The sequence below is a fragment of the Petromyzon marinus genome, chromosome 85, assembly GCF_048934315.1.
Source record: "Petromyzon marinus isolate PM22_M1 ecotype Great Lakes invasive population chromosome 85, UKy_Petmar_22M1.pri1.0, whole genome shotgun sequence".
Lineage (NCBI taxonomy): Eukaryota > Metazoa > Chordata > Hyperoartia > Petromyzontiformes > Petromyzontidae > Petromyzon > Petromyzon marinus.
The window spans coordinates 1,048,180-1,060,572 of record NC_133750.1 but is presented as its reverse complement, the minus strand read 5'-3'; the positions used below and the strand labels follow the sequence as shown (position 1 = coordinate 1,060,572).

The 12,393-nt window shown below is 54.9% G+C and overlaps 2 protein-coding genes across 3 annotated transcripts in view; both read left to right on the top strand.

The window, feature by feature from the left end:
* LOC142907909 (rapamycin-insensitive companion of mTOR-like) overlaps nucleotides 1-3,044 on the top strand; it is a 38,034-nt gene extending 34,990 nt beyond the window's left edge. The window contains exons 8-9 of one of the 2 annotated variants that reach the window (XR_012931331.1): nucleotides 1,241-1,586; nucleotides 2,977-3,044. Coding sequence is in view for 1 of the 2 variants with exons in the window: in XM_076057839.1 (XP_075913954.1) it covers nucleotides 1,241-1,515 (275 nt within the window). In the remaining variant the exon portion in view is untranslated. The remainder of the gene's footprint in view (nucleotides 1-1,240; nucleotides 1,587-2,976) is intronic. The other variant, XM_076057839.1, reaches the window with a different exon arrangement.
* Nucleotides 3,045-5,427: 2,383 nt separating this feature from the next.
* Nucleotides 5,428-12,393, top strand: part of LOC116938018 (uncharacterized) — a 26,654-nt gene continuing 19,688 nt past the window's right edge. Inside the window, exons 1-2 of the mRNA XM_076057946.1 lie at nucleotides 5,428-5,431; nucleotides 10,786-10,868. Coding sequence (XP_075914061.1) covers nucleotides 5,428-5,431; nucleotides 10,786-10,868 — 87 coding nt within the window. The remainder of the gene's footprint in view (nucleotides 5,432-10,785; nucleotides 10,869-12,393) is intronic.

The window sequence follows — 12,393 nt, the reverse complement described above, 5'->3', positions numbered from 1 at the left end:
CTGAGTGAGCGAGTGTCTGACTGACTGTCTGAGTGACCGTCTAACCAATCCGGGAGCGTCTCACCGAGTGGACATGCTCTCTCCCCTGCTAGCTGTGGGCAACCCCTCTGCCGTGGCTGTCCGAGGCGGTGTGTGAGTGTCTGAGTGAGTGTCTGAGTGAGTGTCTGAGTGTCTGAGTGGGTGTCTGAGTGTCTGAGTGGGTGAGTGAGTGGGTGGGTGAGTGGGTGAGTGAGTGAGTGGGTGAGTGAGTGGGTGAGTGAGTGAGTGGGTGAGTGAGTGTCTGAGCGAGTGTCTGAGCGAGTGTGTGAGCGAGTGAGTGGGTGAGTGAGTGGGTGAGTGTCTGACTGAGTGAGCGAGTGTCTGACTGACTGTCTGAGTGACCGTCTAACCAATCCGGGAGCGTCTCACCGAGTGGACATGCTCTCTCCCCTGCTAGCTGTGGGCAACCCCTCTGCCGTGGCTGTCCGAGGCGGTGTGTGAGTGTCTGAGTGAGTGTCTGAGTGAGTGTCTGAGTGAGTGTCTGACTGTCTGAGTGAGTGAGTGTATGAGTGAGTGAGTGGGTGGGTGAGTGAGTGAGTGGGTGGGTGAGTGGGTGAGTGGGTGGGTGAGTGGGTGGGTGGGTGGGTGAGTGGGTGGGTGGGTGAGTGGGTGGGTGGGTGAGTGGGTGGGTGAGTGAGTGGGTGAGTGGGTGGGTGAGTGGGTGGGTGGGTGGGTGAGTGGGTGGGTGGGTGAGTGGGTGGGTGGGTGAGTGGGTGGGTGAGTGAGTGGGTGGGTGGGTGAGTGGGTGAGTGAGTGAGCGAGTGAGTGGGTGAGTGTCTGAGTGTCTGAGTGAGTGTCTGAGTGAGTGAGTGAGTGTCTGAGTGAGTGAGTGGGTGAGTGGGTGGGTGGGTGAGTGGGTGAGTGAGTGAGCGAGTGAGTGAGTGGGTGAGTGAGTGAGTGTCTGAGTGTCTGAGTGAGTGTCTGAGTGAGTGTCTGACTGTCTGAGTGAGTGAGTGGGTGAGTGAGTGAGTGGGTGAGTGAGTGAGTGAGTGAGTGGGTGAGTGAGTGAGTGGGTGGGTGGGTGGGTGAGTGAGTGGGTGAGTGTCTGAGCGAGTGTCTGAGCGAGTGAGTGAGTGTCTGAGCGAGTGTCTGAGCGAGTGAGTGAGTGTCTGAGTGAATGAGTAAGTGTCTGACTGACTGAGCGACTGTCTAACCAATCCGGGAGCGTCTCACCGAGTGGACATGCTCTCTCCCCTGCTAGCTGTGGGCAACCCCTCTGCCGTGGCTGTCCGAGGCGGTGTGTCCACGCTCGTGCGTGCCGTTGTTGAATCTCAACACCCACGCATCACGGAGGCGCTGATTGCCACGGCCATGCACCTCGTCAATCATCCTCACACCCGAGGATTGGTGCGTCCACACGTGGACATCGAGGTAGAGACACGGGGAGACACGGGGAGACACGGGGAGAGACACGGGGAGACACGGGGAGAGAGACACGGGGAGAGAGAGAGACACGGGGAGACACGGAGGCGCTGATTGCCACGGCCATGCACCTCGTCAATCATCCTCACACCCGAGGATTGGTGCGTCCACACGTGGACATCGAGGTAGAGACACGGGGGGGAGACACGGGGAGAGAGACACGGGGGGGGGGAGACACGGGGAGACACGGGGAGACACGGGGAGAGAGACACGGGGAGAGAGACACGGGGAGAGAGAGAGAGACACGGGGAGAGAGAGAGAGAGGGGGAGAGAGACACGGGGAGAGTGAGAGAGACACGGGGAGAGAGAGAGAGACACGGGGAGACACGGGGGGGGAGAGACACGGGGAGAGAGAGAGAGGGGGAGAGAGACACAGGGAGAGAGACACGGGGAGAGAGAGACACGGGGAGAGACACGGGGAGAGAGACACGGGGGGTGAGACACGGGGAGAGAGAGAGACACGGGGAGACACAGGGAGAGAGACACGGGGAGAGAGAGAGAGACACGGGGAGAGAGAGACACGGGGAGAGAGAGACACGGGGAGAGAGAGAGACACGGGGAGAGAGAGAGAGACACGGGGAGAGAGAGAGACACGGGGAGAGAGACACGGGGAGACACGGGGAGAGAGAGACACGGGGAGAGAGAGAGAGAGAGACACAGGGAGACACGGGAAGAGAGAGACACGGGGAGAGAGACATGGGGAGAGAGACACGGGGAGAGAGACAAGGGGAGAGAGAGAGAGACACGGGGAGAGAGACACGGGGAGAGAGACAAGGGGAGAGAGAGAGAGACACGGGGAGAGAGACACGGGGAGAGAGACACGGGGAGAGAGACACGGGGAGAGAGAGAGAGACACGGGGAGAGAGAGACACGGGGAGAGAGAGACACGGGGAGAGAGAGAGACACGGGGAGAGAGAGAGAGACACGGGGAGAGAGACACAGGGAGAGAGACACGGGGAGAGAGAGAGAGAGACACGGGGAGAGAGAGACACGGGGAGAGAGAGACACGGGGAGAGAGAGAGACACGGGGAGAGAGAGAGACACGGGGAGAGAGAGACACGGGGAGAGAGAGACACGGGGAGAGAGAGACACGGGGAGAGAGAGACACGGGGAGAGAGAGACACGGGGAGAGAGAGACACGGGGAGAGAGACACGTGGAGAGAGATACACGGGGAGAGAGAGACACGGGGAGAGAGAGACACGGGGAGAGAGAGACACGGGGAGAGAGAGACACGGGGAGAGAGAGACACAGAGAGAGAGAGACACGGGGAGAGAGAGACACGGGGAGAGAGACACGGGGAGAGAGACACGGGGAGAGAGACACGGGGAGAGAGAGACACGGGGAGAGAGAGAGACACGGGGAGAGAGACATGGGGAGAGAGACTCGGGGAGAGAGAGACACGGGGAGAGAGACACGGGGAGAGGCTACCTGGGGGAGCTTTGTCTGTGTGTAGCAGCACCTGCCCCTACAGCCCTGCTAGAGGCTACCTGGGGGATTTTTGTCTTTGTCTGTAGCAAATCCTGGCGCCTTACACGGACTTCCACTACAGGCACCATCCCGAAACGACGGACTCCCAGCTCAGGTACGGCACAGGCAACCTTCACAGGCACTGCTGCACTTGACCCTGAGTCTACCAGAGGCTACCTGGGGGAGCTTTTCTGTATGTAGCTGCACTTGCCCCTGAGTCTACCAGAGGCTACCTGGGGGAGCTTTACCTCTAGCTGTGTGCCAGACTGCACTTGCCCCTGAGTCTACCAGAGGCTACCTGGGGGAGCTTTACCTCTAGCTGTGTGCGAGTCTCCACTTGACGCTGAGTCTACCAGAAGCTACCTGGGGGAGCTTTGTTTGTATGTAGCTGCACTTGACCCCTGAGTCTACCAGAGGCTACCTGGGGCAGCTTTGTCTGTGTGTGACAGCACTTGCCCCTACAGCCCTGCTAGAGGCTACCTGGGGGAGCTTTGTCTGTGTCACAGCACTTGCCCCTACAGCCCTGCTAGAGGCTACCTGGGGGAGCTTTGTCTGTATGTAGCTGCACTTTCCCCTGAGTCTACCAGAGGCTACCTGGGGGAGCTTTACCTCTAGCTGTGTACCAGGCTGCACTTGACCCTGCAACCCTGCCAGAGGCTACCTGGGGGAACTTTGCCTCTAGCTGTGTGCCAGGCTGCACTTGCCCCTGAGTCTACCAGAGGCTACCTGGGGGAGCTTTACCTCTAGCTGTGTGCGAGTCTGCACTTGACCCCTGAGTCTAGCTGAGGCTACCTGGGGGAGCTTTTTCTGTGTGTGACAGCACTTGCTCCTACAGCCCTGCTAGAGGCTACCTGGAGGAGCTTTACCTCTAGCTGTGTGCCAGGCTCCACTTGACCCTGAGTCTAGCAGAGGCTACCTGGGGGAGCTTTGTCTGTATGTAGCTGCACTTGACCCCTGGGTTTACCAGAGGCTACCTGGGGGAGCTTTGTATGTAGCTGCACTTGCCCTTGAGTCTAGCTGAGGCTACCTGGGGGAGCTTTGTCTGTATGTAGCTGCACTTGCCCCTGAGTCTACCAGAAGCTACCTGGGGGAGCTTTACCTGTAGCTGTGTGCGAGTCTGCACTTGACCCTGCAACCCTGCCAGAGGCTACCTGGGGGAGCTTTGTCTGTGTGTGTAGCTGCACTTGCCCCTGAGTCCTGCCAGAGGCTAACTGGGGGAGCTTTGCCTCTAGCTGTGTGCGAGTCTGCACTTGACCCTGAGTCTCCCAGAGGCTACCTGGGGGAGCTTTACCTCTAGCTGTGTGCGAGACTGCCATTGCCCCTGAGTCTACCAGAAGCTACCTGGGGGAGCTTTGTCTGTATGTAGCTGCACTTGCCCCTGAGTCTACCAGAGGCTACCTGGGGGAGCTTTACCTCTAGCTGTGTGTGAGTCTGCACTTGACCCCCTGAGTCTACCAGAGGCTACCTGTGGGAGCTTTGCCTCTAGCTGTGTGCGAGACTGCACTTGACCCCTGAGTCTACCAGAGGCTACCTGGGGGAGCTTTACCTCTAGCTGTGTGCGAGTCTGCACTTGACCCTGAGTCTACCAGAGGCTACCTGGGGGAGCTTTACCTCTAGCTGTGTGCGAGTATGCACTTGACCCCTGAGTCTAGCTGAGGCTACCTGGGGGAGCTTTTTCTGTGTGTGACAGCACTTGCTCCTACAGCCCTGCTAGAGGCTACCTGGGGGAGCTTTACCTCTAGCTGTGTGCCAGGCTCAACTTGACCCTGAGTCTAGCAGAGGCTACCTGGGGGAGCTTTGTCTGTATGTAGCTGCACTTGCCCCATGAGTCTAGCTGAGGCTACCTGGGGGAGCTTTGTATGTAGCTGCACTTGCCCCTGAGTCTCCCAGAGGCTACCTGGGGGAGCTTTGCCTGTGTTTGACAGCACTTGCCCCTGAGTCTCCCAGAGGCTACCTGGGGGAGCTTTACCTCTAGCTGTGTGCGTAATTGCACTTGACCCCTGAGTCTACCTGAGGCTACCTGGGGGAGCTTTACCTCTAGCTGTGTGCCAGGCTGCACTTGACCCCTGGGTCTACCAGAGGCTACCTGGGGGAGCTTTGTCTCTAGCTGTGTGCCAGTCTGCACTTGCCCCTGAGTCTCCCAGAGGCTACCTGGGGGAGCTTTACCTCTAGCTGTGTGCGAGTCTGCACTTGACCCCCTGAGTCTACCAGAAGCTACCTGGGGGAGCTTTGTCTGTATGTAGCTGCACTTGCCCCTACAGCCCTGCTAAAGGCTACCTGGGGGAGCTTTGTCTGTGTTTGACAGCACTTGCCCCTGAGTCTACCAGAGGCTACCTGGGGGAGCTTTACCTCTAGCTGTGTGCGAGTCTGCACTTGCCCCTGAGTCTACCAGAGGCTACCTGGGGGAGCTTTACCTCTAGCTGTGTGCGAGTCTGCAGGGAGGATCGTGAGTCAAGATTTGTCGCAAGTCGAATGGCAATTGTGTCAACTTTCAGATCATGGGCAGGTGAGTCAGACTCAGACTCACTCAGACTCACTCACTCAGACTCACTCACTCAGACTCACTCACTCACTCAGACTCACTCACTCACTCAGACTCACTCACTCAGACTCACTCACTCACTCAGACTCACTCACTCACTCAGACTCACTCACTCAGACTCACTCACTCACTCAGACTCACTCACTCACTCAGACTCACTCACTCAGACTCACTCACTCACTCAGACTCACTCACTCACTCAGACTCACTCACTCAGACTCACTCACTCAGACTCACTCACTCAGACTCACTCACTCAGACTCACTCACTCACTCAGACTCACTCACTCACTCAGACTCACTCACTCAGACTCACTCACTCACTCAGACTCACTCACTCAGACTCACTCACTCACTCAGACTCACTCACTCAGACTCACTCACTCACTCAGACTCACTCACTCACTCAGACTCACTCACTCAGACTCACTCACTCACTCAGACTCACTCACTCAGACTCACTCACTCAGACTCACTCACTCACTCAGACTCACTCACTCACTCAGACTCACTCACTCAGACTCACTCACTCAGACTCACTCACTCACTCAGACTCACTCACTCAGACTCACTCACTCAGACTCACTCAGACTCACTCACTCAGACTCACTCACTCACTCAGACTCGCTCACTCACTCAGACTCACTCACTCAGACTCACTCACTCACTCAGACTCACTCACTCAGACTCACTCACTTACTCAGACTCACTCACTCAGACTCACTCACTCACTCAGACTCACTCACTCAGACTCACTCACTCACTCAGACTCACTCAGACTCACTCACTCAGACTCACTCACTCACTCAGACTCACTCAGACTCACTCAGACTCACTCACTCACTCAGACTCACTCACTCAGACTCACTCAGACTCACTCAGACTCACTCACTCAGACTCACTCACTCAGACTCACTCAGACTCACTCAGACTCACTCACTCAGACTCACTCAGACTCACTCACTCACTCAGACTCACTCACTCACTCAGACTCACTCACTCAGACTCACTCACTCAGACTCACTCACTCACTCAGACTCACTCACTCAGACTCACTCACTCACTCAGACTCACTCACTCAGACTCACTCACTCACTCAGACTCACTCACTCACTCAGACTCACTCACTCAGACTCACTCACTCACTCAGACTCACTCACTCAGACTCACTCACTCAGACTCACTCAGACTCACTCACTCAGACTCACTCACTCACTCAGACTCACTCACTCACTCAGACTCACTCACTCAGACTCACTCAGACTCACTCACTCAGACTCACTCACTCACTCAGACTCACTCACTCAGACTCACTCACTCACTCAGACTCACTCAGACTCACTCACTCACTCAGACTCACTCACTCACTCAGACTCACTCACTCAGACTCACTCACTCAGACTCACTCACTCACTCAGACTCACTCAGACTCACTCACTCAGACTCACTCAGACTCAGACTCACTCACTCACTCAGACTCACTCACTCAGACTCACTCAGACTCACTCACTCAGACTCACTCACTCAGACTCACTCAGACTCACTCAGACTCACTCACTCATACTCACTCACTCAGACTCACTCAGACTCACTCAGACTCACTCACTCAGACTCACTCAGACTCACTCACTCACTCAGACTCACTCACTCAGACTCACTCACTCACTCAGACTCACTCACTCAGACTCACTCAGACTCACTCACTCAGACTCACTCACTCAGACTCACTCAGACTCACTCAGACTCACTCATTCACTCAGACTCACTCACTCAGACTCACTCAGACTCACTCACTCAGACTCACTCACTCAGACTCACTCAGACTCACTCAGACTCACTCACTCACTCAGACTCACTCACTCAGACTCACTCACTCAGACTCACTCAGACTCACTCAGACTCACTCACTCAGACTCACTCACTCGGACTCACTCAGACTCACTCACTCACTCAGACTCACTCACTCAGACTCACTCAGACTCACTCAGACTCACTCACTCAGACTCACTCACTCACTCAGACTCACTCAGACTCACTCACTCACTCAGACTCACTCACTCAGACTCACTCACTCAGACTCACTCACTCACTCAGACTCACTCACTCAGACTCACTCAGACTCACTCACTCACTCAGACTCACTCACTCACTCAGACTCACTCACTCACTCAGACTCACTCACTCAGACTCACTCAGACTCACTCAGACTCACTCACTCACTCAGACTCACTCAGACTCACTCACTCACTCAGACTCACTCACTCAGACTCACTCAGACTCACTCACTCAGACTCACTCACTCACTCAGACTCACTCAGACTCACTCAGACTCACTCACTCACTCAGACTCACTCACTCAGACTCACTCACTCACTCAGACTCACTCACTCAGACTCACTCACTCACTCAGACTCACTCACACACTCACTCAGACTCACTCACTCAGACTCACTCAGACTCACTCAGACTCACTCACTCAGACTCACTCAGACTCACTCAGACTCACTCACTCACTCAGACTCACTCAGACTCACTCACTCAGACTCACTCACTCACTCAGACTCACTCACTCACTCAGACTCACTCACTCAGACTCACTCACTCACTCAGACTCACTCACTCAGACTCACTCAGACTCACTCACTCACTCAGACTCACTCAGACTCACTCACTCACTCAGACTCACTCAGACTCACTCACTCACTCAGACTCACTCACTCAGACTCACTCAGACTCACTCACTCAGACTCACTCACTCAGACTCACTCACTCACTCAGACTCACTCACTCAGACTCACTCACTCACTCAGACTCACTCACTCACTCAGACTCACTCACTCAGACTCACTCACTCACTCAGACTCACTCACTCAGACTCACTCACTCACTCAGACTCACTCACTCACTCAGACTCACTCACTCACTCAGACTCACTCAGACTCACTCACTCACTCAGACTCACTCAGACTCACTCACTCAGACTCACTCAGACTCACTCACTCACTCAGACTCACTCACTCAGACTCACTCACTCACTCAGACTCACTCAGACTCACTCAGACTCACTCACTCACTCAGACTCACTCACTCAGACTCACTCACTCACTCAGACTCACTCAGACTCACTCAGACTCACTCACTCACTCAGACTCACTCACTCAGACTCACTCACTCAGACTCACTCACTCACTCAGACTCACTCAGACTCACTCAGACTCACTCACTCAGACTCACTCACTCACTCAGACTCACTCACTCAGACTCACTCACTCAGACTCACTCACTCACTCAGACTCACTCACTCAGACTCACTCACTCAGACTCACTCACTCACTCAGACTCACTCAGACTCACTCACTCACTCAGACTCACTCACTCAGACTCACTCAGACTCACTCACTCACTCAGACTCACTCACTCAGACTCACTCAGACTCACTCACTCACTCAGACTCACTCAGACTCACTCACTCAGACTCACTCACTCAGACTCACTCACTCACTCAGACTCACTCACTCACTCAGACTCACTCACTCAGACTCACTGACTCAGACTCACTCAGACTCACTCACTCACTCAGACTCACTCAGACTCACTCACTCACTCAGACTCACTCACTCAGTCACTCACTCACTCACTCAGACTCCCTCACTCAGACTCACTCACTCAGACTCACTCACACAGACTCACTCACTCAGACTCACTCACTCAGACTCACTCTCTCACTCAGACTCACTCACTCAGACTCACTCAGACTCACTCACACAGACTCACTCTCTCACTCAGACTCACTCACTCAGACTCACTCAGACTCACTCAGACTCACTCACACAGACTCACTCTCTCACTCAGACTCACTCACTCAGACTCACTCACTCACTCAGACTCACTCACTCACTCAGACTCACTCACTCAGACTCACTCACTCACTCAGACTCACTCACTCAGACTCACTCACTCACTCAGACTCACTCAGACTCACTCACTCAGACTCACTCACTCAGACTCACTCAGACTCACTCACACAGACTCACTCAGACTCACTCACTCACTCAGACTCACTCACTCAGACTCACTCACTCAGACTCACTCAGACTCACTCAGACTCACTCACTCAGACTCACTCACTCAGACTCACTCACTCACTCAGACTCACTCAGACTCACTCACTCAGACTCACTCACTCAGACTCACTCAGACTCACTCAGACTCACTCACTCACTCAGACTCACTCACTCAGACTCACTCACTCACTCACTCAGACTCACTCAGACTCACTCACTCACTCAGACTCACTCACTCAGACTCACTCAGACTCACTCACTCAGACTCACTCACTCAGACTCACTCAGACTCACTCACTCACTCAGACTCACTCACTCAGACTCACTCACTCAGACTCACTCAGACTCACTCACTCACTCAGACTCACTCACTCAGACTCACTCAGACTCACTCACTCAGACTCACTCAGACTCACTCACTCAGACTCACTCACTCAGACTCACTCAGACTCACTCAGACTCACTCACTCAGACTCACTCACTCACTCAGACTCACTCACTCACTCAGACTCACTCACTCACTCAGACTCACTCAGACTCACTCACTCACTCAGACTCACTCACTCACTCAGACTCACTCAGACTCACTCACTCAGACTCACTCACTCAGACTCACTCACTCACTCAGACTCACTCAGACTCAGACTCACTCAGACTCACTCAGACTCACTCACTCAGACTCACTCACTCAGACTCACTCACTCACTCAGACTCACTCAGACTCACTCAGACTCACTCACTCAGACTCACTCACTCAGACTCACTCACTCACTCAGACTCACTCAGACTCACTCACTCACTCAGACTCACTCACTCAGACTCACTCACTTACTCACACACACAGAGACACACACAAACACACACACACAAACACACACATATACACACACAAACACACACACTCACATACACACATACACACACATATACACTCACATACACACACATGTGAGTGTGTGTATATGTGAGTGTATGTGAGTGTGTGTATGTTTGTGTGTTTCAGGGATTGTGTGGTTGTGTGTATGTATATGTGTGTATGTGAGTGTGTGTGTGTTTGTGTGTATGTGAGTGTGTGAGTGTGTGTGTGTATGTATATGTGTGTATGTGAGTGTGTGTGTGTATGTGAGTGTATGTGTGTATGTGAGTGTATGTGTATGTATGTGAGTGTGTGTGTATGTATATGTGTGTATGTATATGTGTGTATGTTAGTATATGTGTGTATGTGAGTGTGTGTGTGTTTGTGTGTTTCAGGCCTTGTGTGGCTGTGTCGTCCCAATGGGTCTGGACTTGACTCCCTCATCGGCATCCTGAACATCCCAGAAGAGGATGTGAGGGTGAGTGGGAGGGTGAGTGAGTGGGTGAGTGAGTGGGAGGGTGAGTGGGTGGGTGAGTGAGTGAGAGGGTTAGTGAGAGGGTGAGTAAGTGAGTGAGTGGGTGAGTGATGTGAGTGGGTGAGTGGGTGGGTGAGTGGGTGGGTGGGTGAGTGAGTGAGTGGGTGGGTGAGTGAGTGAGTGGGTGAGTGAGTGGGTGAGTGAGTGGGTGGGTGAGTGAGTGGGTGGGTGAGTGAGTGAGTGGGTGAGTGAGTGGGTGAGTGGGTGAGTGAGTGGGTGAGTGAGTGGGTGGGTGAGTGAGTGAGTGGGTGAGTGAGTGGGTGAGTGAGTGGGTGGGTGAGTGAGTGGGTGGGTGAGTGGGTGAGTGAGTGGGTGAGTGAGTGGGTGGGTGAGTGAGTGGGTGGGTGAGTGGGTGGGTGGGTGAGTGGGTGAGTGAGTGGGTGAGTGGGTGAGTGGGAGGGTGAGTGGGTGGGTGGGTGAGTGAGTGGGTGAGTGAGTGGGTGGGTGAGTGAGTGGGTGGGTGAGTGGGTGAGTGGGTGAGTGAGTGGGTGAGTGGGTGAGTGGGAGGGTGAGTGGGTGGGTGGGTGAGTGAGTGGGTGAGAGGGTGGGTGAGTGAGTGAGTGGGTAGGTGAGTGAGTGAGTGAGTGAATGAGTGAGAGGGTGAGTGGGAGAGTGAGTGAGTGAGTGAGTGGGTGGGTGAGTGGGTGGGTGGGTGAGTGAGTGGGTGAGTGAGTGAGTGAGAGGGTGAGTGGGTGAGTGAGTGGGTGAGTGGGTGGGTGAGTGGGAGGGTGAGTGGGTGAGTGAGTGGGTGAGTGAGTGGGTGGGTGAGTGGGAGGGTGGGTGAGTGAGTGAGTGGGTGAGTGGGTGGGTGGGTGAGTGGGTGAGTGGGTGAGTGAGTGGGTGAGTGGGTGAGTGGGTGGGTGAGTGGGTGGGTGGGTGGGTGAGTGAGTGGGTGAGAGGGTGGGTGAGTGGGTGAGTGAGTGAGTGGGTGAGTGAGTGAGTGAGTGGGAGGGTGAGTGGGAGGGTGAGTGAGTGGCTGAGTGAGTGGGTGAGTGAGTGAGTGGGTGAGTGAGTGAGTGAGTGAATGAGTGAGAGGGTGAGTGGGAGTGTGAGTGAGTGAGTGGGTGGGTGAGTGGGTGGGTGGGTGAGTGAGTGGGTGAGTGGAAGGGTGAGTGAGTGGGTGAGTGAGTGAGTGAGAGGGTGAGTGGGTGAGTGAGTGGGTGAGTGGGTGGGTGAGTGGGAGGGTGAGTGGGTGAGTGAGTGGGTGAGTGAGTCGGTGAGTGAGTGGGTGGGTGAGTGGGAGGGTGGGTGAGTGAGTGAGTGAGTGGGTGGGTGAGTGGGAGGGTGAGTGAGAGGGTGAGTGGGAGGGTGAGTGAGTGAGTGGGTGAGTGAGTGAGAGGGTGGGTGAGTGGGTGAGTGAGAGGGTGAGTGGGAGGGTGAGTGAGTGAGTGAGTGGGTGAGTGAGTGAGTGGGTGAGTGAGTGGGTGAGTGAGTGAGTGGGTGAGTGACTGAGTGAGTGAGTGAGTGG